The 26,594-nt window shown below is 47.5% G+C and overlaps 4 protein-coding genes across 7 annotated transcripts; 2 read left to right on the forward strand and 2 right to left on the reverse strand.

Annotated features, from left to right (window-relative positions):
* The first annotated feature begins 1,052 nt into the window (after nt 1-1,052).
* LOC111080184 (probable cytochrome P450 4s3) lies at nt 1,053-3,027 on the forward strand. Its single transcript, XM_022375658.2, is given in 5 exon segments — nt 1,053-1,361; nt 1,431-1,884; nt 1,965-2,151; nt 2,154-2,694; nt 2,772-3,027. Coding segments are annotated over 5 exon segments (1,497 nt in total). The 5' UTR covers nt 1,053-1,210; the 3' UTR covers nt 2,936-3,027.
* A 6,418-nt stretch (nt 3,028-9,445) lies between these two features.
* Nucleotides 9,446-19,083, reverse strand: LOC111080172 (MAP kinase-activating death domain protein). Of its 4 annotated transcripts, none has more exons than XM_041596200.1 (10): nt 19,006-19,083; nt 18,034-18,427; nt 17,572-17,957; nt 17,011-17,505; nt 16,475-16,591; nt 15,932-16,189; nt 15,629-15,868; nt 15,291-15,563; nt 15,055-15,222; nt 9,446-11,437 (listed from the first exon to the last, which is right to left on the reverse strand). In XM_041596200.1, exons 1-10 carry the CDS (start codon nt 19,024-19,026, stop codon nt 11,417-11,419), a joined length of 2,373 nt encoding a protein of 790 aa, XP_041452134.1. In that variant the 5' UTR covers nt 19,027-19,083; the 3' UTR covers nt 9,446-11,416. The 4 variants fall into 4 exon arrangements, with proteins under 4 accessions (XP_041452134.1, XP_041452133.1, XP_041452132.1 ...); XM_041596199.1 differs by having other exon boundaries at nt 17,572-17,978; XM_041596198.1 differs by having other exon boundaries at nt 17,572-17,981.
* A 1,692-nt stretch (nt 19,084-20,775) lies between these two features.
* Nucleotides 20,776-25,401, reverse strand: LOC121405486 (MAP kinase-activating death domain protein-like). Its single transcript, XM_041596202.1, has 7 exons — nt 25,278-25,401; nt 24,804-25,213; nt 24,156-24,687; nt 23,720-24,081; nt 23,531-23,657; nt 21,994-22,026; nt 20,776-20,874 (listed from the first exon to the last, which is right to left on the reverse strand). The coding sequence occupies exons 1-7, from the start codon at nt 25,398-25,400 to the stop codon at nt 20,776-20,778; spliced, it is 1,686 nt and encodes a 561-aa protein (XP_041452136.1). The 5' UTR covers nt 25,401.
* LOC111080173 (tubulin-specific chaperone A) lies at nt 22,715-23,315 on the forward strand. Its single transcript, XM_022375642.2, has one exon. It carries the CDS (start codon nt 22,826-22,828, stop codon nt 23,297-23,299), a length of 474 nt encoding a protein of 157 aa, XP_022231334.1. The 5' UTR covers nt 22,715-22,825; the 3' UTR covers nt 23,300-23,315.
* Nucleotides 25,402-26,594: the final 1,193 nt, after the last annotated feature.

Raw genomic sequence — 26,594 nt, forward strand, 5'->3', positions numbered from 1 at the left:
CAATTTGCATAAATACATACCCCCCCCCCCCCCCCCCACTATCATGAACACAACTACATACATATGTGTGTGTGTATAATTTGTTGTCTGTAACGAATGCAATTGAAGACCAGACTTTGGCTCTATGATAAAGCCACAGACGATGGTCGTCTCAACATGCCATAAATATCTACATATATTTATATGTAAATGCATATGCATTTATGTATGTATGTAGTTGTATATTATTTGTATGTGATGCACATATTATATGTGGGTCAACGTCAATCTGGTTGCTGTTTTGCTGACGCACAACTCGTTTTTGGGCCTGGCAATGCAGCCAGATCTGATCGCGCTGAGCTGCAATGATAGCCCCCCCACACCGCACGGCACCGCACCACCCCGCCCAACGCCACGCCGCGACAAGTGTGCACCATCATTGAGTTTCCCAGTTTGACAAACGGCTGCTTTCGGTTGGCTTACCTACACCTGGTCGGGCATAGGCGAATCTCTGCGGTGGTGCAATCTCAAGTCTTACGTCTTCGGTGCCCCGTTCCCGTCACTCAATGTGCAGCGATAAACATTATCCTGATGATAAGCTTATTTAGCAATAATTAATTAATTACTTTTAATTGTTTACTCTGAACAATTTACTGCAGCGTTTCCCTGTGGATTTCCCTGGATGTGAGCCAAACTCCTCCCCTCCCCCATTCCGCCTTCAGTGCTTCCAATCTATAGTTGGGATCGGGCTCCACACATGGGAAACAGCAATGCGAACACATCCATCGGATCAGCCTTGAGTGCAACTATCTGCGCCTCGTTGCCTCGATGGGGGGGGGAAAACTTCCGCCAACCCAAGGGGAAATCGGACATCACATCACTTCCGTGGCTGGAGTAGCAGTGCGATAAGCGGCGGGAGGGCATCCAGAGTGCTTTCCAAATCGTGTCTGCTGATGCCTGATCGCACGATTGGCTGTGGGTCTCGGTGTGGGTCTGGTTGTGGTTCTGGTTCTGGGACTGCTATCTGCCGAGACACAGCTGCGGAGTAAAGTCATTTAATTTGTTTAGTTGCGTATTAGTTGTAAACGAGATCGATTGCCGAGCAGTTCGCCAGCTTTTCCGAATAACAATTCAAGTTTTATATTCTTTTTTTTTTTTAATTTTTAAGTTGTGTTTATTTGTTGTTGTTTTTAATAGTGCATCAGTATCAGTTTAATTGGGTGAACTCGAGATGAATACGTGGGCACTGGTGGCATTCGCCCTCTGGGCACTGTTCCTGCGCTACCTGCCGCAAATTCTCAATTTTCTGAGGCTGCAAAGCTTCTCGAAAACCCTGCCCGGACCGAGTGTCGGCGAGCTGATAGCCAATGTGAAGAAGGGCGGTGAGTCCGACGCTTCTCAGACGCCACACAGTGAGCTCTAATCCTTACACATTCACCCTACCCCCGTAGAGATCCTGAACTGGCTGAAGGAGCTGCGTGAGCGACATGGGCCTGTGTTTCGTATTTGGTTCGGCAAGGATCTGATGGTGATGTTCAGCGACCCGGAGGATGTCAGACAGCTGCTGGGCAACAATGCCCTGCTGTATAAGTCGCGCAACTACGCACTCCTCGAGCCCTGGCTGGGCAAGGGCCTGCTCACGAATGGCGGCGAGTCGTGGCATCGTCGCCGCAAGCTGCTCACACCCGGCTTCCACTTTCGCATACTCAGCGAGTTCAAGGAGCCGATGGAGGAGAACTGCCGGATACTGGTGGACCGGCTGAAGGAGCGTGCCAATGGGGAGGCCTTCGACATTTATCCGTACATCACGCTCTTCGCCCTGGACGCCATCTGTGAGACGGCCATGGGGATCAAGAAGCATGCCCAGCTGCAGAGCGACTCCGAGTATGTGAAGGCTGTTCAGACGTGAGTACCGCATCCCTACCCCTCCCCCTCGCCCTGTGTGTGGCTTAAACTAATTCGACCCTCTACACCCCTCACACTAGCATCTGCCGAGTGATGCACAAGCAGAGCTTTTCCTTCTGGCAGCGCCTCAACATATTTTTCAAGTACACCCAGATGGGGCAGGAGAGGGATGGCGCCCTGCATGTGCTGCATGACGAGACCAATCGTGTAATTCGGCTGCGGCGGGAGCAGCTGGTCAAGGAACGCCAGCAGCAGCAGGACAGCAGCAGGATCAGCAGCAGGGGAACGAGGAGCGGAACGATGTGGGCAGCAAGAGGCGTTTGGCCTTCCTCGATATGCTGCTGCTCACCCAGCTGGAGGGCGGCGCCGAGCTGAGCGATCGCGACATACGCGAGGAGGTGGACACGTTCATGTTCGAGGGCCACGACACCACCAGCTCGGCCATTGCCTTCGCCCTGAGTCTTCTGTCCAAGCACTCGGAGGTGCAGCAGCGTGCCTACGAGGAGGCCCATGATCTGGAGGGTCGCGAAAAGGAATCCATGCCGTACCTGGAGGCGATCATCAAGGAGACACTGCGGCTGTATCCCTCAGTTCCGTTCTTCTCGCGCAAAGTGCTCGAGGACATGCAGGTGGGCAAGCACACCGTGCCAAAGGGGGCATCGGTCAACTGCCTGATCTACATGCTGCATCGCGATCCCAGTAACTTTCCGGATCCAGAGCGCTTCGATCCCGATCGCTTCTACCTAAACGAGAAGCAGATGCATCCGTTTGCATTTGCCGCCTTCAGTGCGGGTCCCCGAAACTGCATAGGTAAGATCCATCGATCCATCCATCGATCCACTTGGGAAAGTCTTATGTTTGGCAATTTCCTGTTTTGCTTTATTCAGGTCAAAAGTTTGCCATGCTGGAGCTCAAGTGCTCGCTGTCCAGCCTCCTGCGCAGCTATCAGTTTCTGCCCGACGAGGATCACCAGCCCATACCCCTGGCCGAGCTGGTAATGAAGAGTGGCAACGGCATCAGGCTGCGCATACAGCCGCGAAGCCGCAACTGAATCATCTGGATCATCGCGCCCCATTGATCCCCAGCTCGTACTTGTTCTTGTGTATGCTTAAATATAGTCTAAAATAAAACGAAAATCTATAGTCTAATAATAGGCATTCAAATGCAAATAGCTCGCGCTTATCAGCTGCCGTGAGGGGCAGATCATGTGACGCTGTTGAGGCGTTACCCCCGGTACTGTGAAGTGGAACTTTTGGTGGATGGGTCAGGTCAGTGGGGTATCAGTGGCCAGTAATAGAGTCCGTACCCAGAACCTTGGACTAGAGGAAATGATTATTGAAATTATGTTGTTTTGTTTAGCATTGTTTTTTTCTGCTTTTTTGTTTATTTCGCTTTGAACTATGGAAAATACAATCGATCGATCGTTCGATCATATACATACATACACACAGATAGAGGCGCTTCCATGCATATGTACATGTATGTATGTATGTATGCATATATATTTTTATGTTTATATATGTATATGGTGTAGGTTTCAGTTTTTGTATTTATTTATTGTTAACATCCAAAAACCAACAAACAGTTTTGTCCTTTCGGAAACAAAAAATAGATATATTTACTTGTATATTAGGTATATATATAGACATACTTATTGCTCTCCAAGGTTCCTCCTCTTTCTCTCTCTCTCTCTCTCTCTTTTTCTCTCTGTCTCTGTCTGACTGTTTGTGTTCCCTGACAATTCCTTTAGCTATTTTACCATCCAGACCGATCCCAGCCGAACCGAACTGGCACCAAATCTCGCTTTATGCCAATATTTTTGTTATAGCATAATAATAGTAGTAGTTAGGTATAACAATAAATAGATTTATCTGTGTGTGTGTGTTGATCATTCAATTAGTTATTTGATTTGTAGCTATATAGTAGCTACATACACACATAGATAGATAGATAGGTAGATAGATAGGCCTGGTATTTATCCGTTTACTCTTTCTCCTTTACTTTCTCTACCTTAGGTTGCCGATTGCCGAAGTGAGGGCTCACTTGCCTTTTTAGTTTTTTGCTTAAAGTTTAGCCTGGTACTTTGGTTCTTTGCTTCCCAGTTCCGTACCCATCCTTCTGTTCTGTTGTGCCCACAATATACAAATCTATTCCCCGCAAGGAAGTCAAGTCCTCTATGTATATATATATATATATATTTATGTCTATATATAGGTATCCAATAGCCTCTGGGTATTGTAAGCGAGTTAATTTCTGTTTTTTTTTGTTTTTTTTGCCTTAAAGCTGAGCAGGAAACAATTTGTGTCTGTGTATTGGCATAGTTAGTGGCGGCTAATGATATGATCCGTGGCTACAATAATCTTCAATAAATACAGTTTACATTTGCATGGGCATATATAATACATCTGATGACACCTATGAACGGTTCGGTTCTCTCTGAGGCTTTGCAGACTAAGCTTAAGGGGTTCTTTGATCTATATTTGTGATCAACAAAATTCTGGAACATTCGGAGCGCTCCACATCGGAACTGTATGGTACATATATTAAAATTATTTAGTTTATAAGACTTACTATATCCGTGCAGATTGTGGAAAAGGCTTGAGAAACCTTAATCCGAGAAATTGTTGAAAATTAAGCTGATAGTTCTTCCCTTTTTTTAATCTATCTGAACAGAATAGTTTTGGAACTTATGCGAGAGGAATGGATGATCTGCAAGGATACTTTGGGATATATGCCATATAATTTCCGTTATAAAAATACATATATTCGAGCTATCAGTGTAGCCTAGCAGCAGCATGCCAAGGAATGAGATTTTTCCTCAACTGTGAAAACCCCAGCTACTACGTTTGCTCTAGCTCTCTCGATCTAAGCTATCCTGGCTGGCGGATCACAACCAGGGTATACATATGGTGCGGCACACATCGCGTCTGTGCGGGTGGGGATGCGGTTCCTCGCCCGTATGTCCACCTCCACCGCCTCCGTCTCCGGCAGCTGCAGCCACATCGCCCTTGCCACCACCACTGCCACCGCCACCGAATTTGAAAAATGAACTCCTTCGTCAGTGTTTGCGGTGGGCCTGAGGCGAAGGGCCCGCAACGGAGCCAGAGCCGGAGCCAGAGCCAGAGCCGGATGGTGATCCGGGACCAGATCCAGAGCCACAGCCAGGGCCAGCCTCCGCCTCCGGCATGGACTGCAGCACAGCGGCGACGCTGCCATAGCTGGCGCGCTGCTGCGACTGCTGCGCTTGCTGGTGCGAGCTGGACTGGGCCCCCGTCAGCGTGGAGGCGCGGGCCAGCCCGGTGTGCCGCTTGGGGATGACAAAGGGCGGCGGCGGCTGGGGCGTGTACTGCGGTGGCGTCGAATTGGCCGAGGCCTGGCGCACAAAGGAGCGCGTCGCCTGTTGCTGCTGCTGCTGATGCTGCGGTTGAGCCTGCACGGAACCGCTGCGAGCAATGGCACCCGTTCGGGGTGGTATGGCCGGCGGGGGGCCGGGCGGCGGTCCACCCAGTCGTTGCTTGGGCGGCGGTGAGCTGATCGACGCCAGGCTTTCCGTCGACGGCTGGGAGGGCACACGGGGCGGCAACTGTGGCAGCTTTCCATGTGGCGTGGGACTCAATATGGTTGTCGCCGTCTCAGTTGCTGTTGCTGTCGCTGTGGATGTGGTGGGTTGAATGGGTGTGGGAACTGCAACTGCAACTGGAGCTGGAGCAGGAGCAGCAGTTACTGTGACTGTGGAGGGCAGCCTGGCCTGTGGCTGGACTGTGGACATGGTGATGGTCGGCTTCTGCATGGGCACCGTGTGCCGAATGGTGATGTTGCCGCCCTGCTGCTGTTTGCCGCTGCTGCGATTCTGGCCAGGCATTAGAAGATGTAGCAGCCGTAGATGATGCTGTAGATTGGTGATGCTGATGAGATTGGTGATGCTGCGACTGCTGCTGCTGATGTGACTGCTGCGATTGCTGTTGGTGTTTTTGCTTCTGCTGGGCGTGTATGTCCTGGATTTGTGGCGTGATTACAACGGGATTCTTTTTCTGATCCTGGCCAGCGGCCACGTAAGAGAAGACGCACAGCACCGAGTAGCAGATCTGGTCGGACTGCCAAAATGTTTGTGGCGGGGTGGAGGGGGCGTATAAGTTATATTTTAGCTTTTTCTTCTAGTTGATTGGTCTGTGGTTCTTGTGTCTGTGGCTGTGATTTGTGGTGTTTTTTCATGAACAGTGTCGTTTGTGGGTTGGTGGGTTTGGAAGTGGCACAACGTGCTGCTGGCACGACACAACAAGGCACAAACAAACAAAAAGGCTTCCTTCCCCAAAAACGGAAACGGAACTGGAACCGGAACCGGAACTGGAACCCGAACCGTAACCAAATGCATGCGATTTTTGGAGCAACGAAAAACTCAACATAATAATTGAAACGAAAAGCCAAAAGTCAGAAATCAGAAATAAAAATTCATTGAACTGCCCCCCCCCTCCCAAACATTGTAATACAATACTGTGTACATATGTATGTATGTATGTATATATGTGTGTGTGTGTGTATATACTGCTCTTGTGTGTATGTATGTTTTGATTGGAGGAGGATTTGTTTTGTTTGTTTTTTTGTTTGTAGGAAGTTACAAATTAAACATAAATGGAATATAAAACGATTGTTTGTATTTATTTACATTCGATTTTTGGGTGTTCTGCATTCAATGCACATTTTCACTTGGGGTTTTCACATTCCACATCCCGTTGGCATGCATCCTTTGGATCCGTTTGTCCCTGAGCTGCCAGCGTTTGTCTCGAGCGGGGATCACAATTCTGGACGGCAGCGGCGGCGGCAGCGGCGGCTTTACCTTTAGGAGTCCCCTTCAAATGACAGATGTAGGCAAACTGCACGGAGGTCACGCGATGAAAGCTCAGGACTATTTCCGACGCCTTTTTGTGTTGATTCATTGGGGAGAGGGTTGGGGGGGGTTGGGGGTTGTTGGGTTGTTCGGATTTCAGTTTTACATTTATTCGAGAGTCCGGTGTGTGGTGTGGTGGGGTGTGTTCGTTTCGATGATGACATTTTTGATGAGGTGTTTGTTGAGCGAAGTTTTCAGTGGTTGGTATGTGTTGTGGTTGTTGCAGGCATATTGTTGTTGTAGTTGTTGTTGTTGTAGTTGTTGTTGTCGTTCACATAGAAATATATTCACAAAGAAAACGAATGCAAAAACAAACGAAAGACGTGAATGGAAAGTTAAAAAGTAAAAAAGAATAAAAAAAAAAAAAAAATCAAAAAGTTTATCTTAATATCGTAGGTATATACATATATACAAACTCTGTTTAAGTGCATTTCAATGTGCAATATTATTTTATACAGTGAACAAACAACAAATTTCCCTCCTTCGTTGATAAAGGATGCGAGATTGGATGATGCTCAAGCAAGTTTATGTACATACGGTCGATCAATAAACAAAAGTTCGCATCAAAGAACATAGTGCATAGGTGAATGTGGAGGTGTGGTGATGGAGGGTGCTGTTTGTGGTGAAATATGTTGGGAAATTATTGGCCGCTTACCATGCTCGACTGGTACTTCCGCTGGATGAGATTGCGCGTCTTGGGATCTGAAAATGAAAGAACAAAAAGTTTGGTTAGTTGGATGGGCGGGGCGGCACAGGCTTGCGCAAAATACAGTACTTACTGTACTCCTCCAGCACGAAGATGCCACCCTTCTGGGTGAAGCACTTGCGGATGTGGTCCAGGCGCACAAAAAACTGAAATTATGGGCGGGAGAAGGCGGTTAGTTTAGCGTTGCTGATTCACATGCTGATGCGGTTCGGATAAAGGCTCCGTCACTGAACAGAACGGAAGATTGGAACGTAACGGAAGGGAACGTAACGGCAACAGAATGAAACCAAACCGAACCGAAAATAAATACACTAACCGAATCCAAATTATAAGGCGGAAAGCCAAAAAGCTTTCACACAAAACTTTGTTCAACAAACAGAGACAGAAAGAGAGAGAAATAGGCAGATATGCAGAGAGAGACAGACAGAGAGAGAGAGAGGTACAGACGATAGAGGTAGCGTATACGCGTGATAAATTATAGCATTGGGGGAACGTTTTTCGTTTTTCTTTCAATTGGTTCTTTTATTTGACATGTCATCATCATCAAACGTACAGCTACGCAACGAAATTAAACGGAACGGAACAAAACGGAATGAAACGCAATGTAATGTAAAGAAAACGATATCAAACTTTAAGCGGCAGGCAGGCAAGCAGGCAAACAGGCAAACAAAAGCACAATGATAGGCAAGCACATGGGTCACGTCACTCATCGTCATGCAGGGCGTGAGTAGTAGCGTTATCTACATCTACATATCTATGTACAGAGCATGCATCTAGTGTAGTGGCAGTTATCAGTGCATAGGAGATAGAGAAAACGGAATGGAACGGAACGGAACAGAACAAAAGGGAACACAAGGGTCCAAAACAGAAGAGCGATCGACACGGGTGGAACGCAAGAGGAAATGAAACAATGGAATGGAACAAAAGCGAAGTCTGAGATGCAGAGAGTGAGAGCGAGAGAGACAGAGAGAGCGAGAGAGAGAATGCAGCAAAATCAAATAAATTTCTTGTTCATTTGTTTGGTTTACTGATTTACTTTTAACAAAAAAAGAAAAAGATTTTTTTTCCACATTTCGCTTTACTATGCATACATATATAAGTATGTATGTACATATGTATGTATGTATGTATGTATGTATGTATGTATATATATTTATTTATTACGGAATTTTTATTATTTCTCGAGTTGTTGTTTTTTTTATATTTTGTTTTGGGTTCTAATTAGCACTTGTGAGATGGTCGCATACGAAGCCATACTACATAGATATGTAAGTATATACAGAGGCATGTACGAGTACGAGTATATACTGTGGCACATACACATATGTGTGAGAGAGAGAGAGAGGGAGAGAGAGAGAGTACAATCCCTGCCCTGTACAATCGACACTAATGGAAAGGAAACACAAAATCATCTAAACTTGACTACAGTCTGTGAGTGTGTGACAGAGTGTTACGGAGTGTGTGTTCATGGTGTGGGGTGTGTGTGTGTCACTAGAGATGTTATGAGTACGAGTACACAAAAGATATCGAAACACAATCAAAAGTAAACCAAATTTTTGTTTCGTTTCTAAATGGATTTCTAGCAGGGGGAGGGTAAACTTTCATTTCAGGCTTTTCAGGGAATGGATTGCTTGGCATTTAAACAGTTGAACAGGACTTCAAGCTGCTCTCAATCACCCGGGAGCCTTCACCTGGGGGGATAGATATAGATCGGAAGGCAGAAAAAGATATAAGGGAGGGGGGGGGGAGGAGAGATCGTTGGGTGCAGTCGCTCTCACAATCCGTTAGTCGTTGTCCAAACGATGTGTAGGGCTGAATATTTGGGATTGGGATATGGATACGGATAGGGAAGAATGTGGGGGTGTAAAGGAGAAGCTGAAGGGTAACACATTTAACAGCATGCAGCATAAACTTCTATATATTTGGATGCTTATTATGGAAATGAAAGTGTAGCTGTGGCTGTGGCTGTAGCTGTAGCTGGAGAAGCATGTAGCACATGAGCATTCAAAATCAGCTAAAATGCAGCTCTAATGCAGCAAGACACTGACTTTCGAAAGCTAACGAAACTGGGAAGGAAACTGGACGAAGATGCAAACGCAAGCAAAGAGGCAAAAGTCAAGAAATGAGTGAAATAGAGACAGAGCATGATTAGGTGATTAAAGTTACACAGAGTTGGAAAGAGTAGAGGAAACCGCATTGGACAGAGATTGCCATAGTCTCCAACGGAGTTAAAATCATTTTGTGACTTTTTTTTTTTTTTTTTTATTCCAATACATATTTAAGGGCTTTCTAAGATAGTTATTTGTTGTTTGTCTCTAAGGATACGATTTAGTTTTGGTATTGGTATTATTTTTTGTTTTGTTTATTGGTTTTGTTAATTTTTAAACTACAACTACAATTGATGTTCAACTCGTTGGTATACAAAAAAAACTCTCTACACAAGCAAACATAAATCAAAATCAATACAAAGGAACTTTTGTTTGTGCATGGCTGGTTACTCGGGGAATTGTGTGACTGGCCCGGCCCACTCTACGACACGATTCGACCCATCATAAAATCGTTCTGTCTGAGCTGTCCTTCTCCAGGACTTGCTTTCACATTCGTGTCTATTCCAATTTTAAATTCTCTGCATTCTTTATAAATATTCACACAGCACCCACAATGAATCTCATTCTTCTCAGGGTCATTCTTAATCATTTTCGTGCTCCTTTCCATTCATGAGAAGAACGAGAGCCCGACCTTGCCCGAAACTAACGGAACAGAACAGTACATAAAGCATCTCAATGGAATAGAAGGTAATGAAACTAAACGGAATGGAACAACACTACGAATATGGAATGTCAGGGATCGAACTATGAATTGTTGACTGGAATTGTTTTTGCGTGTTCCTACAATTTTCTCATCAACAAAATATCACATAACTAAAAAAGCGTGAAAATTATATTTTCTGTTCTGGGACCGCCATGCGGCGGGGTACAGTAGGTGTGTGTGTGTGACAGTAAGGACAGTAAGGACAGAAAGTTGTGTGTGTGTGGTGTACGTGCCCAGCTCTAGGAGGGAATATTGGAATCGGTGGTACAGTTGTGAGTGTGGCAAGTGCTCTTGGCATGCGAAAGCTCAAAGACTTTGAATGACAGTGTACGGCCCTGGTGAGTGTGTACCATGTGCGTGTGCGCTGAATATCACTAAAAACTAAACGACAGCATGTTTCTATTCTGTTGGAATGGGTAGAAAAAAGCAAACTGAAAAGGGGGTAATCACAAAATGTTCATCACTACTTCGGCATTACTTTGGGTATTCTAATCCGCATAAGGCCTTACAAAGAGTACGTACGGCTCAGTGACAATTCAATGTTCCGTTCAACACAATCAAACCAACTAGCCAACCAACCCACTAATTAACCAACAGTTCAAAAATTAAGTAGAGAGAGAGAGTTCGAAAACAAAACAAAAACAAAAACACAAAATAAGATACATGTAAATAATATACATTATGGTATATACCGTATATTATTTGCGGTTTAAAGTTTAAAATTCAATATCAACTACTAATTTTTGGTTTTATTTTTAACTGTTGTTTTTCAACTGTTGAATGCCATATCAGATGTGTATTTTCGTATACTTTTTTTAATTGGGTTTTTTGCTTTTTTTTTTTATTACTTTTGTTGTTTGGTGGGTGAAAGTGAAGGATTAAATCAAGTGTATTTCGAACACAAAAAGGATTCCAAGTTAAAAATTATGATGATCAATGAAAAACTGAAAATATCTTGTTTTTTTTTTCTTTTTGCAAGGGTTGTCAGGAGGGTGTAGGGTGTAGGGATGTAGGAGCGGGTGAGGGGTGTGGGGTGTTGGGTGACGGCGTTGTTGGGCGGTGGTGGAGGAGGGCATTTAAAGAACAATAGTTGCTTATAAATTTAAGTTCAAATATTAGAAGAAATTTGTTCATTGCAATACCTCGAAATCCTTTATCGTATTTTCAGACATTTTTCAGATCGTATTTTCATTATAGATTCGTTTGATTTTTACCGTTATCGTTTCGATTTTTAGAGCGATTTTTTTTTTTTGTTAAGTTTTTTGTTTGTTTGAGAAGTAGACCAATCATTGGAATATTTCAATTCAAATTTCAATTCAGTTTCAGTTCAGGTCGGTTCGGTTCGGTTCGAGACGGAACGTGATTTGGTTGGTCCACAAAGGAGGAAGAGCGAGCAAATGTGCAGCGTTCCACGTTCGACAGAGAACATTAAACAAACAACAAAGAAAATTATAAAAGGAAAGTTGAGAAAACTTGTTTTGTTTTTCGTTCATATAGTTTTGTTGCTTTTGTTAGTTTCTTTTCAATTTCTAATTTGCTGGCGAATCGGTTTGGGAATTTAGTTATTGTGGTGTTCTATTTTTTTTTTTTTATGGATAGATAGTCTAAATAGAAACGATATGAAATGTGGTTGTTGTTGTTGTTATGTTAGAGTCGTTTGCTTAGACGGGGGGACAATCGTGGGGGCTTGCTTTTTCAGTTTCTGTTTTTTGGGTTTTGTTAAGAGTTCCATGAGAGATAGAGAGAGAGAGAGATATATAGTACATATCTTATGGGTGGGACATGGCTGCGGGATCTTAAAATACTTTTGATGCTGTTGTAGTTGTGGTTTGGTTATCATACTTAAGAAAAAGATGGACGAAAATCATCCAAAGAGGAGGAGAAAAAGAGAGAACGAACAGAGGAGAATCGATACGGATACAGAAATAAGAACAGAACGAAATGGCAATGGAACAGAAAATGGCGTACGGAAGATCTTTGCTGAGCTTACGAAAAAAAAAATGTTACGAATATTTCGTATGTATAGCACGAAAAAGAGAAATATATTGAAGATATAGAGACAGAGGGAGATATTGAGAGAGGTTTGCATATATATATATACATATGTAGGTGTATATATGTATAAAAAGAGAGAGAAAGGGAACAAGAAGAGTGAGAGAGGAAGGGGGAGAGGGAGAGCACTAGCGAGATTTAAATCAAAGACGTAAGCAAATCAGCCAAAACAGAGTCGAACCAAAGATCGAAAGGAAAGGGTTTTGGAAGGATTGTACACAAGGACCATCTCAAAGGTAACCAGCTTAGAACACCTTCTGTATTCTGTATTCTTATATTTATTTTCACAATATACATATAAATAAATATATATATATATAAGATTTTGGATCCAAGGATGAAGTTCAACAAGGAAATAAAAAAGCGTTGGAAAACAAGAAAACTTCACATTATAGAAAAACAACAAAAAATCGCGATGGGGCACCAAGTGGTTCGTTATATACAGTTAAATAATAGACAGGGAATGGGAATGGTGGAAAGGAATTTGGGGTAGTCATGAGGGTCAACTGATCTGAAAATACGTGGTACATGACAATATGCAGTCCCTGGTATCTTGGGGACAGACAACGCAAAACCGATGAGGAAAAAGTATTTGCACTATTTTTGTTCTTTTGTTTTCTATATTGATATATTCTATTGGAATTAGGGGGCGTGGAGGTGGTGGTACAGGGGCGAAAGGGTAAATGGCAGTACGCTTACGAAAGATACTAATCGGTAGTCGTTAATCGAGTTATCGCTAATCAGAGCAATCGTTAATAGAGACAATCATAATGATAAGGCGAATAAGAGATTATTAAAACGGTGGGTGAGCATTATGTAGGCAAAACGAAGAGTTAGGATCGAAAGAATGTCAATCGTAATGAAAAGAATAAGGAGAAACGGTTTTTTTTTTTTTTTTGTTATCATTTAAATTGGTTAGATAATAAATAAAATAGAGAGTTTAATGAATATAGCATTCAGTACATTCACTAGCACAATATATGGGTATGATATAAGTAGATGGATTTTCTGGATATATGTATATACATATATATTTTTCTGTTTTTTTTTTTGTTCTTTCATGTATACTTTTACTTGATCGATAAAAGATTGGATTAGATAAGAGATTCGGTTGATTTTTTATGGATTTTTCTTTTTTTTTTTTTTGATTATGACTTAGGAATAATATAATGTAAGTAGATATATAATAAGGCGAGTCAAAATAAAATGGCAAAACCAAAGCCAACAAACGGAACGAAAGAGAGACAGAGAGCGAGACAGACAGAGTGAGAAGTAGAGATATAAAGAGAGAGAGAGAGGAGATCAGAAAAGTATAATACGTAGTTAGGGTTAGCTTTGGGGGGTAGTTGGATTGGTGGGGTAGTATGCGAAGTTCGGATTCGGGTTCGGGTCCGATTTCGGTTATGATTCTGGTTCTGGGTTTGGTTCGGCCCAACAAAATAAAACACTCAAAAGGAATGGACAATCAATGAAAAATCCGCTAATCCAGACATATACATCTCCAGCCATGTGATCCATGGGCTCAGAAGACTGAGATTACGATTCAGAGAGACTAAGGTGCTCTGTTCCACTGAACTCTAAATGTCTGTTCTGGTTCAATCAGTTAATGTTTTTTTTTATTTTTACAGACATATTGGAAAAACATCAACTGAAAATCAAACAAACTAAATATATATGTATGTGCATATCAATACATATTTAAGTGTATATATGTATATGCACGTATATATATTGAGAAGGTCCTTGATTTTGATGCAATCCTTTCATGAAGATTGACGATACACACATACAACAGGGAAATCATCGGAAATCAAAAGAAAAAAAAAAAGAAAAAAAGGGGAAAAATAACCGAAACCGAAATCGATACTGGAACACAAACAGAAACGAAACAAAACGTTTGGAAATGAAACACGGAAACGAAGGCAGTGGAGAAGATGCATGAGTATCGATATCTTGATAGATAGACGAGTAGCACGCCCAATATGAGGTACGCGGGTATGTACACACAATACACACATATATCCTGCATGTGGAGTTTTTACTGTACTGTAGCGACGATGAAATAGCAGTGTCCCTTATCGGCTTTCGTTTAGGTTTCGGCTGGCTCAAGGTGGATTTTTGGATGGAGCAAACCAGCCCTAACGATTTTTCCCCAAATCTTAGTCTTAGTCTTATGCAAGATCATTCAGTGGCAAAAGGGGTTATCATGCTGCTTAATTTAACCCATTGAGTGAGTGGTCAATGGCCTGGGCCTGGTGGACGCTGACTGTTGACACAGACAACCCCATGTTCCGGTTAACAATGTCCTGTAGTGACGTCTTTCATTTTGAGTGTTGATTCGGGGTTTGGGTGTGTGTTCTTAGGGGGAGGGAGGGAGAAAATTCTTGGGTCTGGTCGGGGTACATATTCAAAGACATAGTTATATACCATATAATATATATATATATATATATGTATATATAATATAATATGTAAATATATATATATATGCGGAGTGTTTGACATACAAAGAACGAGTAGTTAGCGGAGAGTTCGGATATCGGATATATCTAGGGGCGGGGACTTGGCGTATATGGATGGTGGTGGTGGGGTGGTTTTGGCTTGGGTGTCTGTGTCGCGTGTGGATTCACTGAGTAGGAGAGTTCGGTGTGGCCATGTGTGCGTTTCTGAGTGGGTGTGAGTGAGTGTGTGGAGATTGAGTTAGAGGAGCACTTACCTTGCTGTTGGAGAATAACAAACCGACACCCTCAAGGCAGACCTGCAACAGGCCACCCTCGCCCGTATTCATGTCCTGCACGGGAAACTCACCGCCCAGCTCGGGCACATTGGTGGGCGTTCCACCCCGCTCCATGGCATCTTTGATGCAGTTATACAGCTCCTTGCACTGAAAACAAAACAGAAAAACACCTCAGTTTGGAATCCCGCAGGCGATCGATTGCACCTCGGACTCACCTTTCTCGTGTAGTACTTGTGCAACTGGGTCTGGCCGCCGTTGCGCCGCCAGAGGCACAGCAGCTTGGTCTTGGGCGAGTAGGTCATATTGACCAGCCGCTCGTACCACCAGCGCTCCACAATGGTGCCGTCCACAGATCGCAGCACCAGACCATCGTCGCGCACCTCCATGAAGCGCAGCGGTCCGTTCACATCGGTGCCCTGGTGGACGGTGAAACTCTGGCGATGCAGCAGCCTCGAGCCCAGTGGCTTTAGGTCAATGTCATTTCCATTCTGTGCGGAGGAGCATTCAAGAACTTTTAGTACTTTTAGTCGTCAATTTCCGTGTGGGGGCTTACCAAATTATTGATTTGATCGACAACATTGTGCACCTCCTGGGAGTAGACCAGGCCAATGTGACTTTTGCCCAACAGGCGACGGATCTTGCGTCGAATCTCGTCCTTGCCCACATTCAGCATCACAAGGATGGCCGTCAGGTTGTACAGCATTGTGGAGAGCAGACGATCCTCGTCGTGCTCGAGACGCTTACGCTCCGATTCACTCAGCGACTTATAGCGCTCCATCATCTCAATGGGGCCCTGCGCATACAGCGATAGGCGGTAAGGGATCGCAGCCGGGCAAAGCGATTATTTTGATCTCACCTGATCCATGCCAATCATGTCACGCTCCTGGCTGACAGCATCGAGGAAAGCATCTTCCCAGAACTGCATTTGGTTCCAGAGATTCAGGCGGTCCTTGCCCAACAGCCCCTCGAAGAGGTACACCCGCGGACTGTCTGGCGATGGGGATGAGGAGGTGTTGATCAGATGTCCGCCCGTGTAGCGGAAGCCGGCACTAAGCGTTGACTTGCCCGACCACAGATTACCGCCGCTCTTCTTCGAGTCCTTCGACGTTGTGGTCTGTGGAATGTTCAAGCGATTATGTCAGATGGATGGATGGTTCGTTTTTCGAGGTGCATGGGGCCAAAATGGGGCATGGGCTGTGGGTAGCCAGAGAAAATCGAGGCAGCTTTCCAGAGTGACAAGTCATACCATAGATTGATTAATCTATCTGGGGTGTAGGATCTGGTATCTGGCATTTGGCATCTGGTGTCTGTGTGTCAGATCAAGATCAGATTCGATTCGGTGCAGAGGGCTCAGACCCGGTGGTATCGATCTTTCGATGCATGTATTCGGATTACTTACATTTTCGTATTCGGTGTCTGAGACCGTGGACCGGCAGCTGGAGGGCATGCGAATGCTCAGACTGCCCATTGGTAGCAGATCGCTGACCACGGAGAGCGCACCCGTAGAGCCAGCAGCCTACGGATTGACATAACACACGGAATATTAAGTGCGAATACAATTTGGAACGGATGCAGAGCGGAGCGGAGCGGATCGGGACAGAAAAGGACGCGGGGAACTGGGAACAGGGAGACGCAAGGCGCGAGAAGTGCGATATAAGTATATGGGGGTATACAGTATATGCATAGATATATATACATATATATATATATGGACATGGCATAGCTACATGCGGAGTGGCGGATATGCGGATAAGCAATTCTACGATTTATACACTGAGCGATGCACAATTTGGCATTGTGGTTAATATTAATAAGCTAGCTAAACGATTGGCTAAAGCGCTGATAGCTGATAGCTGATTGCTGATTCAATGGATTCAATGGACAATGGCTGGACACACAGGGACACGGGGGCCATGAGGTGAGCTGCCTACTCACATCCGAGTCGAACGAGGTGAGCATATTCTTCAAGGCACTTCTCTTCTGTGACAACATGTCCTTGAACATCTCCGTTGTCGACGTGGTCGACTGGCCATCCTGGCTGTCTGCTGCCGACAGGCGTCGCGATGCCGCCGATGGTGTGCCACCCGCCTGGGACGGAGGCAAGGCCGCGTGGTGGGTGGAACTTTTGCGCGATTCCTGGGGCGAGGCCCATTCACTGCCCAGGCCCGAATGCGAACCGTTGGGCGAGCTGGGGGAGCGTAGATTCTCACGGCTGCCCAGGGGACTGGCAGCGTGGCTGGAGAGCAGACTGGAGGACATGTCGCTGCCGTCGTTGATCTCCTTGCTCCAGTAGTGTGTGTGGGCCACCTCCATCAGTTGAAACACGGAGGCCATTCCACCCAGACCGAAGTTCCCAAAGGTGACATCCAGGCCGGAGGCTATGGCCTGCACACACTTGAGCATTCCCTTCCACACGGGCTTGGTCACACACTGAAATGGATACCAGATTAGCTATGCCATGCCATACCTCGCTCCGGTTTTCTCTGGTTGACTTACCACATCATCGATGTGATCATCGGGCGCTATCTTCCTGTCCAGCGTCTTGTTCAGCTTGCTGAGCACCAGCGTCCGATAGGATTCATCCTCCATGAGTTTCCTGAAGCGATTCAGCTTCAGCCAGCCCACACCCTCGCCGGCCAGCACCTGATTGGTCACGTCCTTGAGGAAGGTCTGATTCTCCGCATTGCTGTGCGAACGCTCCTGGTTCTGCTGCCGCGTCAGCTCCTCCTGCGTCTGCCGCGGGCCCGAGTGCTTGATCAGCGGTGTCCGCTCCACAAGGCCCTTGCGGCTGGGAAACGGATCAAAGTTGATGCCCGACTTTCCCTTCCCCAAGCCGGCGCTAGAGGGTCTTTGCTGAACTGCAGCCTGCTTCTGTTGATTCTCTGTGGAGTGCAAAGGAGCGGCTACTATGAGAGGCTGTTGAAGATTATTGAACGCGGTGGGCGGGGGGAAACTTACTCTTGCCCCCAAACATGCCCGAAAACATGGTGGATGTGGAGGAGGCCAGGCCATTGAAGTCGGTGCCAATTGATGAGAAAAAATTGTTGCCACCACCAACGCCATTGCCTCCGGCCATCTGTTGCACCTGCCGCTGGGTGGCGATCTGGGAACCGGGTGGCTTGGCGCCACCGCCGGCTGGCGGCATAGATCCTCCGGCATGCTGCTCCTCATTCTTGATGATGCCCTTTTTGGTGGCCGCCTCCTTGGCTGTCTTGGTTAGATCGCCCAGCGTCGATTTGCCCACATAGGTGAGATCCTCGAGGGTGTTTTTGCTGACGCCAGCCGCCTGCTTGGACACCTCCAGGGCCTGCTTGGAGGCCTCGCCGGCCGCCTTCTTTGCATGCAGCGTGAACTGTGGATCAGCGTATGAGACGTGGATTAGTGAAGCGAATCGAATCGAGTGGCAAACAGAAGAAAACCTCAAGTCCCTGGCAAATGATCTACGTTCAGGCATCTACGGATGGCACTACGAGCAGCTGGGGATGGCTATGGTCAGTACATGGCGAAGTACATGGGATTGGATGTGGGAATGTGTGGAATTTGTAGTGGAATCAGTGGAATTTGTAGTGGAATGAGTGGAATTTGTAGTGGAATGTGTGAAATTTGTAGTGGTTTGTGGGCTTGTGTCGAGTATTACGGCTATGTAGCGAGTGGATGTGGAATTTGAGTGAATGAGTAATGTAGTGGAATGTGTAGCGGAGTATTTGTAGTGGTGGGTGATTTAAATGTGGATTGTGGAATATGGGATATAGTGGAATGAGTGATTTGGTTTGTGGGGTACGCTAGTAGAAGTAGTATCTAACCGAGTATAATGTGGAGAGATATCTTTTGTGTGGGTGTTTAAATGTGTGCGGCATATCGGGATATGTACTGGTTGTGTGTGATGACGGAAATTTCGGTTGTTTTTTTTTTTGGTGACGGGTGACCAACCTTTTCGAAGGTATGACGCATTTTGTCGTCAAGATCTTCGTCCAGCGCATGCTACAGTACAGTACAGCGCCCAAAAAGTGAACAAAACGAAACGTAAAGCAAAAACGGAAGCAAACGGAAGGAAAGACAAACAGAAGAACAGTGAACCACAGAAGGGAAAGAACAGAAAGACAAGATAACAAGATCAAAGAACACGGCACAACAGCACATCGAATCAGTCCCCCACATTGAAAAGAAGATTTGGGCTGGCGGAAAAGGAATCCAGCAGAATCGGAACACGGAACCCGATTCTTACCTTGTCAACGTGGGCGAGGAGTCCCTCCTGGCTGCTCTGGCGCGTCGTCTCGCGCACCAGCTCCTTGGCATGCGAGGCAAAGTTCTCGAAGAGCGAACTCTGCGAGCTCTGGCGTCCGGGGCTGCTGGAACTGGATCCCGAGCTGCCGGTGCGGGCCAAAATGTTGCTGACGTTCGGCTGCTTCACGGGCGGTGTCAGTGGCGGCTGCAAGGGATGGGAGTATGGTAAAATTAGCTCTAGCAGCGAGGGGACGGAGGCTGTGGCTATGCCTACCGGTATCTTCTTATCAGGCCTTTCCACGTCGCTGGGGTGGCGCTGAAGCTTGCCACTGGCGACTATGCCAGTCTTGCCAGTCACCGTGGCGGCGGCGCCTGTGTCCGTCTCCTGCTCAACGCTGGCCATCTTGATGGTGGCCTCCAGACGCATGGCCAGCGGCGTGGCCAGCTCAAAGGCCGCCTGTCCCGCCGGCTGTGGCTGCACCTGTCCCGTATTCGGCTGGAAGTCAAACTCCGAGTCGCGGTTGAAGCTGGGCGAGCTCAGATCCGAGCGGCTGGAAGAGGACGAGACCGGCGAGTCGGCGCGCTCCTCATCCTCCTTCTTGCTGGCAGCCGTGTCGCTGAGGCCCTCGGGATACTGCAGCTTGCTGGGCGGATGATAGACCAGGGCCGGGTCCAGGTTCGAGGAGAGCGTCTGGGGCACCACGTGGGGTCGATTGTAGGAACCGAAGACGTCATGCACGCTGGGCGACAGGTCCGAGGAAGCCATCTCCGAGACAAAGTCGCTCAGGGAGGAGTACGACGAGCTGCTGCTGTCCGCCCCCTCCGAGTCCGAGCCGCTCTCGTCGGTGGGCTGGCACTCGAGCTGCTTCAGCGAGCGCAGGGCACCGTTCAGCGAGCTGCCGTCGTCCCACACCGAGAAGCGGATGGGCGTGAGCGAGTGGGCAAACCACTTGGGCTTGTCCCCCACCTGCATGGGATCCATGACGCCCGTCTGCACCCGCAGGAAGGCCACATTCGTCGGTGTGAGCGACCACTCGGCCAGGAACTCCACAGCCTGTGTCCGCGCAAACTGATTCAAGAACTGCGAAGCCCTCGGCCGCGACCTAAGGAAGCTGTTGATCTGGAAGGCCACCACAGGACGCGGATACAGACGCAGGGTACGCGTGTGCTCGGCGAAATTGGCCAGCGTGTTCTGGGCATTGAAGAAGCGCACCATGGCCACCCGCGTGGCCACGTCCACCGAGTCCACGTCCGTGCCGTACACAAATGGATTGAGGGCCGGCGAGTTCATGGGACTGGGCTGGCGGGAGCTGATCATTGCTCCCTGTGCGGACATTGAGTTCCTTTGGCTGGCCTGGGCCGAGTGGGGTGGCGTCTGCAATGGCAGTCGCATCTGACTGACCCTAAAGCAGGAAACACAAAAGGTAATTGGGGTACTTGGAGGAGTGCCAGTGCAGTTCCTCCTGAGGAGGAGACTTACCCGAGCAATGGCGGCTCCTGGAGGCTGTCCCTCACCGAGGGTAGCAGTTGCTGCGAGGACACGGCCTGGTTGCTGGCCGTCATTGAGGTGAGTGCCTGTGGAGGAGTTGAAATAAACGAATTAGTGCATTGGACCCACGCACTAAAGCTCTACATTAGGACTATGAGGGAGGCGGGTAGGGCGGTTAGGTTGGGGTGGGGTATGGGCTAGTAGAATGCTCTTAGGGAGCGCAGATTAGGATACGTTAGTTAGTTATAGATACACCGATAGAGAGAGGAGAGAGAGAGAGAGAGAGAGAAGGGCTGGTAGGGCATGCACGTAGAACACGAAACACTAAAGAAAGGGACGAACGACCATAGTGTACATATATCAAGGGGATATATAGATATAGACATAGATATATATAGAGCTTTGATTTGCTAAATTTGGTTCCATGGAAAGTGGAGACACTCGCATCCTGCCCTGGCGGCTGGGATTATGCCGATGAACCCCATTCGAGTTCTGCAGTTTTCGATCTGTGTATTCTGCGAGTTTTTTTGGTATGACTGTACCTAATGCATGCATTGTAGTGCTACAATTGTGATGTAAATATGTACATATGTATGTACTATGGGCGCCGGGCCCCGGCCAAACTCTCCCCTATATTTTTTCCGGTCAATAAAAGGTAACAAAGCACTTAACCCAAAACCACGCCGGGACTGAACGCACACCCAGGGTGCCTCACACCCACCCGCGGGCCCCCCCGCCCATCGGTACGTCCCCAGTAACGCGCACCCCAACAAAGGAAGACAAAATTAAATTACCCACAATTACCACAAAAATTTTAACAATAGCTCACCAATTCGCGGCATTTGACCCCAACCCAACCACTCTGTTAGTAACCACTTTAGGTCATACTGGCTTATATCTTTAAAACTGACCTCATTATTCCGACTGGTCTAACCAATTTTCCGGGTCTCAATGCTTTTGCTTCACTGTCGTACGATGTACGTAACGCCAGATAGGAACTGCCCATATGTATGTGATGTATGACCTGTTTAGCCTTAGATATATGTACTTATGGCAGTAGTTGTATTTTGTATTTTATAAATGATTAATGGTAGGCATAATATCGAACTGAGGAAACCAAGAACGAACGAATAACGGGCCAAAAGCGATAAACGAGAAAGGATAAACCGAACATAACATTTAACATTTATGTGAACGATATTTACACCAAGTCCAGCTTCATCCATTAGTAGCATTGCCTGCAGAGATGTAGGTAGTTGTAGGTAGTTGTAGGTTGTTGTAGTTAAAGTTGTGAGTTCGAGTTTTAGCAAGTTTCAATATAACAGACAATGCAGATGAAGTGTCGGAATATAGAGCATAGGAGCACACACACAAAGAGAGAGAGAAAGAAAGAGAGAGACAATAGAAGATATGTATATGTAGAGAGCATAGATAGATGTAGGGGAATAATAATATATGGGATAAAAAAACACACACAAAGAATGAGACAGAAACAGAGACAGAGAGAGAGAGAGAGAGAGAATGTGACAATAGAGATATGTATGTAGGGTAGATCAGGAGAGTTTTATATTGAGAGTGTTTAATTGGGGTGGGGTGGGTGCTCCGCACACACCCACACAAAAGATGTACACACACATTCATATACATATATATATATATTGTAGACTGAATATAGTTGAATATTTGAATGCAGAAACGATAACGATTATGAGAGCGATAACGATTACTGCGTTACATGTGCCAGGCTACCAGAGATCAAGGTGTCAAGGTATCAATTTCTCCAGACAGCCAGGCACCATCGTTTGTTAGCTAGAACACACACACACACACACACACCCAGCAGCCCCAGCTATCACGAGTATTTGTCAGGTATTAATAAATAATATTCACATCAAGCGAAAGGATTGAGGTGAGGCTGGTTTTGATTTTAAGTTTGAGTTTCAATTTTAAAATGGGGATCAGGCTCGCTCGGATTTTGTGTTCATTTTAAACGTATCTTGTCCAGTTTGTGAACAGTGTCCGTTCCATAGCAGTGCCATGTACTGTCCCCACATAGCCAAGCCACAAGCCAACGACAATCCAAGCCGCCCAGCCAAGTCCCAGCCCAAGCCCAAGCTCCAGCTCCAGCAGTCCCATCTACAGTCATCTACAAGCGGCTGCAGTGCCTCCGACCCTCGTCTCGAGCAACTGGTCGTCTACCGCTCCCTGCTCGAGCACTTGCTGCACCAAAAGATGCACTTCGATCGGGAGCTGCAGCTGGAGGAGCAGCGTCTGGAGCGATTTCGGCGCGAGGGCCTCAGCGAGCAGCGCCTGAAGGTGCAGGAGCGGGTTCTGAAAAAGGTTCAGGCCATGCTGCCGGGCATTGTGTTTAAGATGCGCAACGAGGTCGATAGGCTGCAGCGGCTCCTGGACACTGACCAGCAGCAGCTGAGGCAGCTCGATCTGGAGCTCTTCGAGCAGTGCCGCCAGCTGCTGGACGCCTCGAAGCAGAGCCTGGACCATGAGCTGTGAGACCCCCAGAGACCCAGAGACCCAGAGACCTAGCTCGATTATCCCCTTCGAAAGTACACAGTCTACAGTCGATGGAGCTGCCAAAATTTCAATGTAAAACCAAAACCAAACTCAGACCTCAATCCCTCAATCCCTCAGTTCGAACATCCAAACCGCCCAAATATAGTATATACAAAGCTGAAAGGGAGAAGAGGATAGGGGGGCATGGGGCTGGCTCAGCAGGCGCCTCACCTGCTTCAGGTGATTCTTTAGGATGGTGCCCTCGGGCTCTGGCAAGGGCGGTATCTCCTCGTAGCCGCCGGTGGGCGGTGTCAGCTTCGTCGAGTCCAGGTCCACCACCCAAATGTCATCGGGAAGCCTGTCATATGAATATTTAGAGATTATCTTATGGTCTGGCCTGATCTGTGGCCTGGCACTCACCTAAAGTTCTTTTTGTACACCAGAAAGGAGGCCGGCACGCCGATGACAAAGGGCGTGGGGGCCAGCAGCAGCTGCTCGGCACAGCTGAGGCAGGTGGGCAGCAGTGGAATGACCGGGAACATATACTCCAGCGGATAGAGCATGGTGACAAAGGCCATCACCGACATGGATAGGGCGTTGTAGTCGCGCGACTGGAACAGAACCTTGTTCTCCTGCATGATGAGGGTCCACACCTGCAGGCAGGTCTCCACGCCGAGCAGCTCCAGCGGCAGATGCAGCGGGAAGTCCACCAGCGAGAAGCGCGTATGATCGGGCAGGGCGAACAGCAGGGGCTCATGAACCGTGGGCGACAGCACCTCCACCTGGTAATTGATTGCACCAAAATGATTAGTCAATGCCAGTCCCAACAGGGCATACCCGAAGGCTGCTAACGTACCTCCACGCGCGTGGAGCCTGGCACTGGCACCGGGGTGGAGAGGAGGCGCAGTATCCACGTCTCGATCTCGCGCACATCGTGCAACACGATCGAGGGCGTCGCATCGCTGACATGACCGGTCAGCACCGTCCACACGTTGTCCCGATTGAGCTTCTGGGAGGCGCCCACACGCTTGGGGGAGGAGGACTCGTTGCAGGCATCGATCAGCTTCTTGAGTATGAAGAGGCACTCGCGGAAGGTCGTGAAGAACGGATGGTGCGAGATGATGCACAGCGAGGTGAGCGACTGATTGCGCAGCTTTGTCCGCTTGCGGGAGGCGCGCGGTGACGGCGAGTGGCTGCCGCCGGACTCCGAATCCGCCGACGGGGCCATCAAGCCGAGCTTTGGCACCGATGTGGGCGCCGGTGGCTGTTGGTGCTGCTGCTGCTGCTGGTGGTGGTGGTGGTGCGTGTGGAGGCGCTGCTGATCAGAGTCGCGACGCGAGGTGAGTTCACGGTCCGAGTCGCTGGGCGCTACGTTACTTCTGTAGTCGCTAGAAGTAGTTAAGAGGCCGTAACTATTATGGAAATGGTTTGAAATCTATTAGACTGAGACGGAGCTGATCCCTGGCCCGGTCCACACACCCGGGGCCAAGCACACAACACTTGCCTGCTGAACGCCGAGTCCGAGCTGCGCTCCATGCTCTTGCGCCACGACTCCCGCCGGAAAGCGGAGGAGCGTCGTCCGCCCCGTCCGCCGCCGCCAGGGCCGCCGTTGCCCGATCCACCAGCTGCATGGCCGCCAGCACCCTGCCGCTCGCTGGCAGCCGCTGCCGATCCCGCCACAGTGCTGGGCCGCTCGATGGGCCGATAGAAGTTCACACAGATGCCGTAGCGCGTCTTTCCCGAGTCCTTGTCCGTCAGTGCGAACACGAACGAGGTCATGTCCCGGATGGCCGAGCCCGTGCGACGCGGCCCCACGCTGGTGCAGCCCTCCGGCTGGCAGAAGTACACCATGTCCAGGGGCAGGGGGAAGTCCGCGTGGTCCGAGGGCGGGTAGCGGCGCAGCAAGTCGGGCACCTGTCGCACACAACTCAATTAGATGGAACCACTCAGGGGCGGATGGTTCGCCACCCCAGCTTACCTGCACCGGCGGTGCCTTGAAGCCCTGCAGTCCCTTGGGCATCGGCGGCGTCGTGTGTGCCCCCACAATGGCCATGTAGTCGACCAAGCGTGGGCAGAGTGAGGCTCGCTGCTGGTCCGACATCCTCGCTGCAACAATAACAACGACAGGTTAGACTCAACAGACTCCATAAAAGCTCATAAAAGTGCTGCTGCTGCTGCTGCTGCTGCCGCCATTAAAACTAAGGCCACGACGTTCCTACAACACGGGGGGAATCCTTGGGTTGGGGCACAATCCAGCACAAGCCATTAAAACAGAGAATTAATACGCATGCCGCCATTCTGATGTAATTAATTGCAAAGCATTGCAGGATGCCAGGATTCAAGGATTAATCCCCATTAAGAGAGAGAATTAATACAATTAATTCCCCATAAAAATAAAAATATATTTTCCACATTTTCTTCACAATTGTTCGAAGTTTAATTGAACGTTTGCCTTTAAATTTGAACGATTTTTGCGGCGATGCTGAACTCAAATTGTGAATAGAAGTTCCAGAAGCAGTGCCAAGTCAATAGCTCGAGGCGTCACCCAGCAAGAGCTCCTTTAATGTGGTTAGCCCCATCGTCCAGATGATCCTCCACCTTCTTTCAACTACGTGCCACAACCTGTCACTGCCACAAGAGAGGGTCAAGCAAAACGCACTAATTGCAACGATTTTAAAACTGAGAGAACAAAAGTTCCAGCGATTCTTAGACTCCACAAAATTAAATTTTATACCCAAATGTTACGTTTCTTAAGAGAATAAACTGGCTTGAAATTATATTCCCTTGTGACTCTTTATCCCCCTTAAAGGTCCCATATTTTACGATCCCATTACGATCCACTGCGCTCACGCTTTCCTGCTCTGCAACTGTCTGCCATGTGATATACGTTTAAAAACATATTCAAAATATAAAAATTAGCCAAGTAAATAACAATCTATAGACATTTATGTAAGTAGTAAGTAAATAAACTCTTGCAATGCACTCTGGGCATGAGTCCAATTTAAATATCAATAAACGAGAAGGAACGTGTGAGTCGCTTCTGTGGTCCGTTTTTTGGGGCACTCTTCGAGAGTCTTTTAAGTGGAAATTGTAGTGGAAACAAATCCTGTCGATCGATTGGTGCTGCTTCCTCAGCATCCCAACCCAGCCAATTGGATGATTTCATTCCTTAAAGCAGTCTCACATCAAATGTGCTTTACAGAACAAAAAAACTCCCCAGCGCCGTCAAGGATGCTCCGTCCAAGGCCTAGTCAAGTCAGAGTCAGAGTCAGTGGCCTGCTCTTTGTTGGCAGCC

Source organism: Drosophila obscura, unplaced genomic scaffold (assembly GCF_018151105.1).
Source record: "Drosophila obscura isolate BZ-5 IFL unplaced genomic scaffold, ASM1815110v1 contig_97, whole genome shotgun sequence".
NCBI classification, from domain to species: Eukaryota; Metazoa; Arthropoda; class Insecta; order Diptera; family Drosophilidae; genus Drosophila; species Drosophila obscura.

Bases quoted from the DNA above. Each gene is read 5' to 3' on its own strand.
- LOC111080172 (XM_041596198.1), bottom strand. From the start codon at position 19,026: ATGCGTCATACCTTCGAAAAG. The intron at 18,428-19,005 runs GTTGGTCACCCG...GCTGATCCACAG, and splicing joins TGCGTCATACCTTCGAAAAG to TTCACGCTGCATGCAAAGAA. The intron at 16,592-17,010 runs GTGAGTAGGCAG...GTCAATCCGTAG, and splicing joins TCACCTCGTTCGACTCGGAT to GCTGCTGGCTCTACGGGTGC.
- LOC121405486 (XM_041596202.1), bottom strand. From the start codon at position 25,400: ATGTCGGACCAGCAGCGAGCCTCACTCTGCCCACGCTTGGTCGACTAC. The intron at 22,027-23,530 runs GTGAGGCGCCTG...ACATCTCTGCAG, and splicing joins TAAAGAATCACCTGAAGCAG to GCAATGCTACTAATGGATGA. The intron at 20,875-21,993 runs GTAAATATCGTT...ACTCCTCCACAG, and splicing joins TGGATGAAGCTGGACTTGGT to GCACTCACCTCAATGACGGC.
- LOC111080173 (XM_022375642.2), top strand. From the start codon at position 22,826: ATGTACTGTCCCCACATAGCCAAGCCACAAGCCAACGACAATCCAAGC.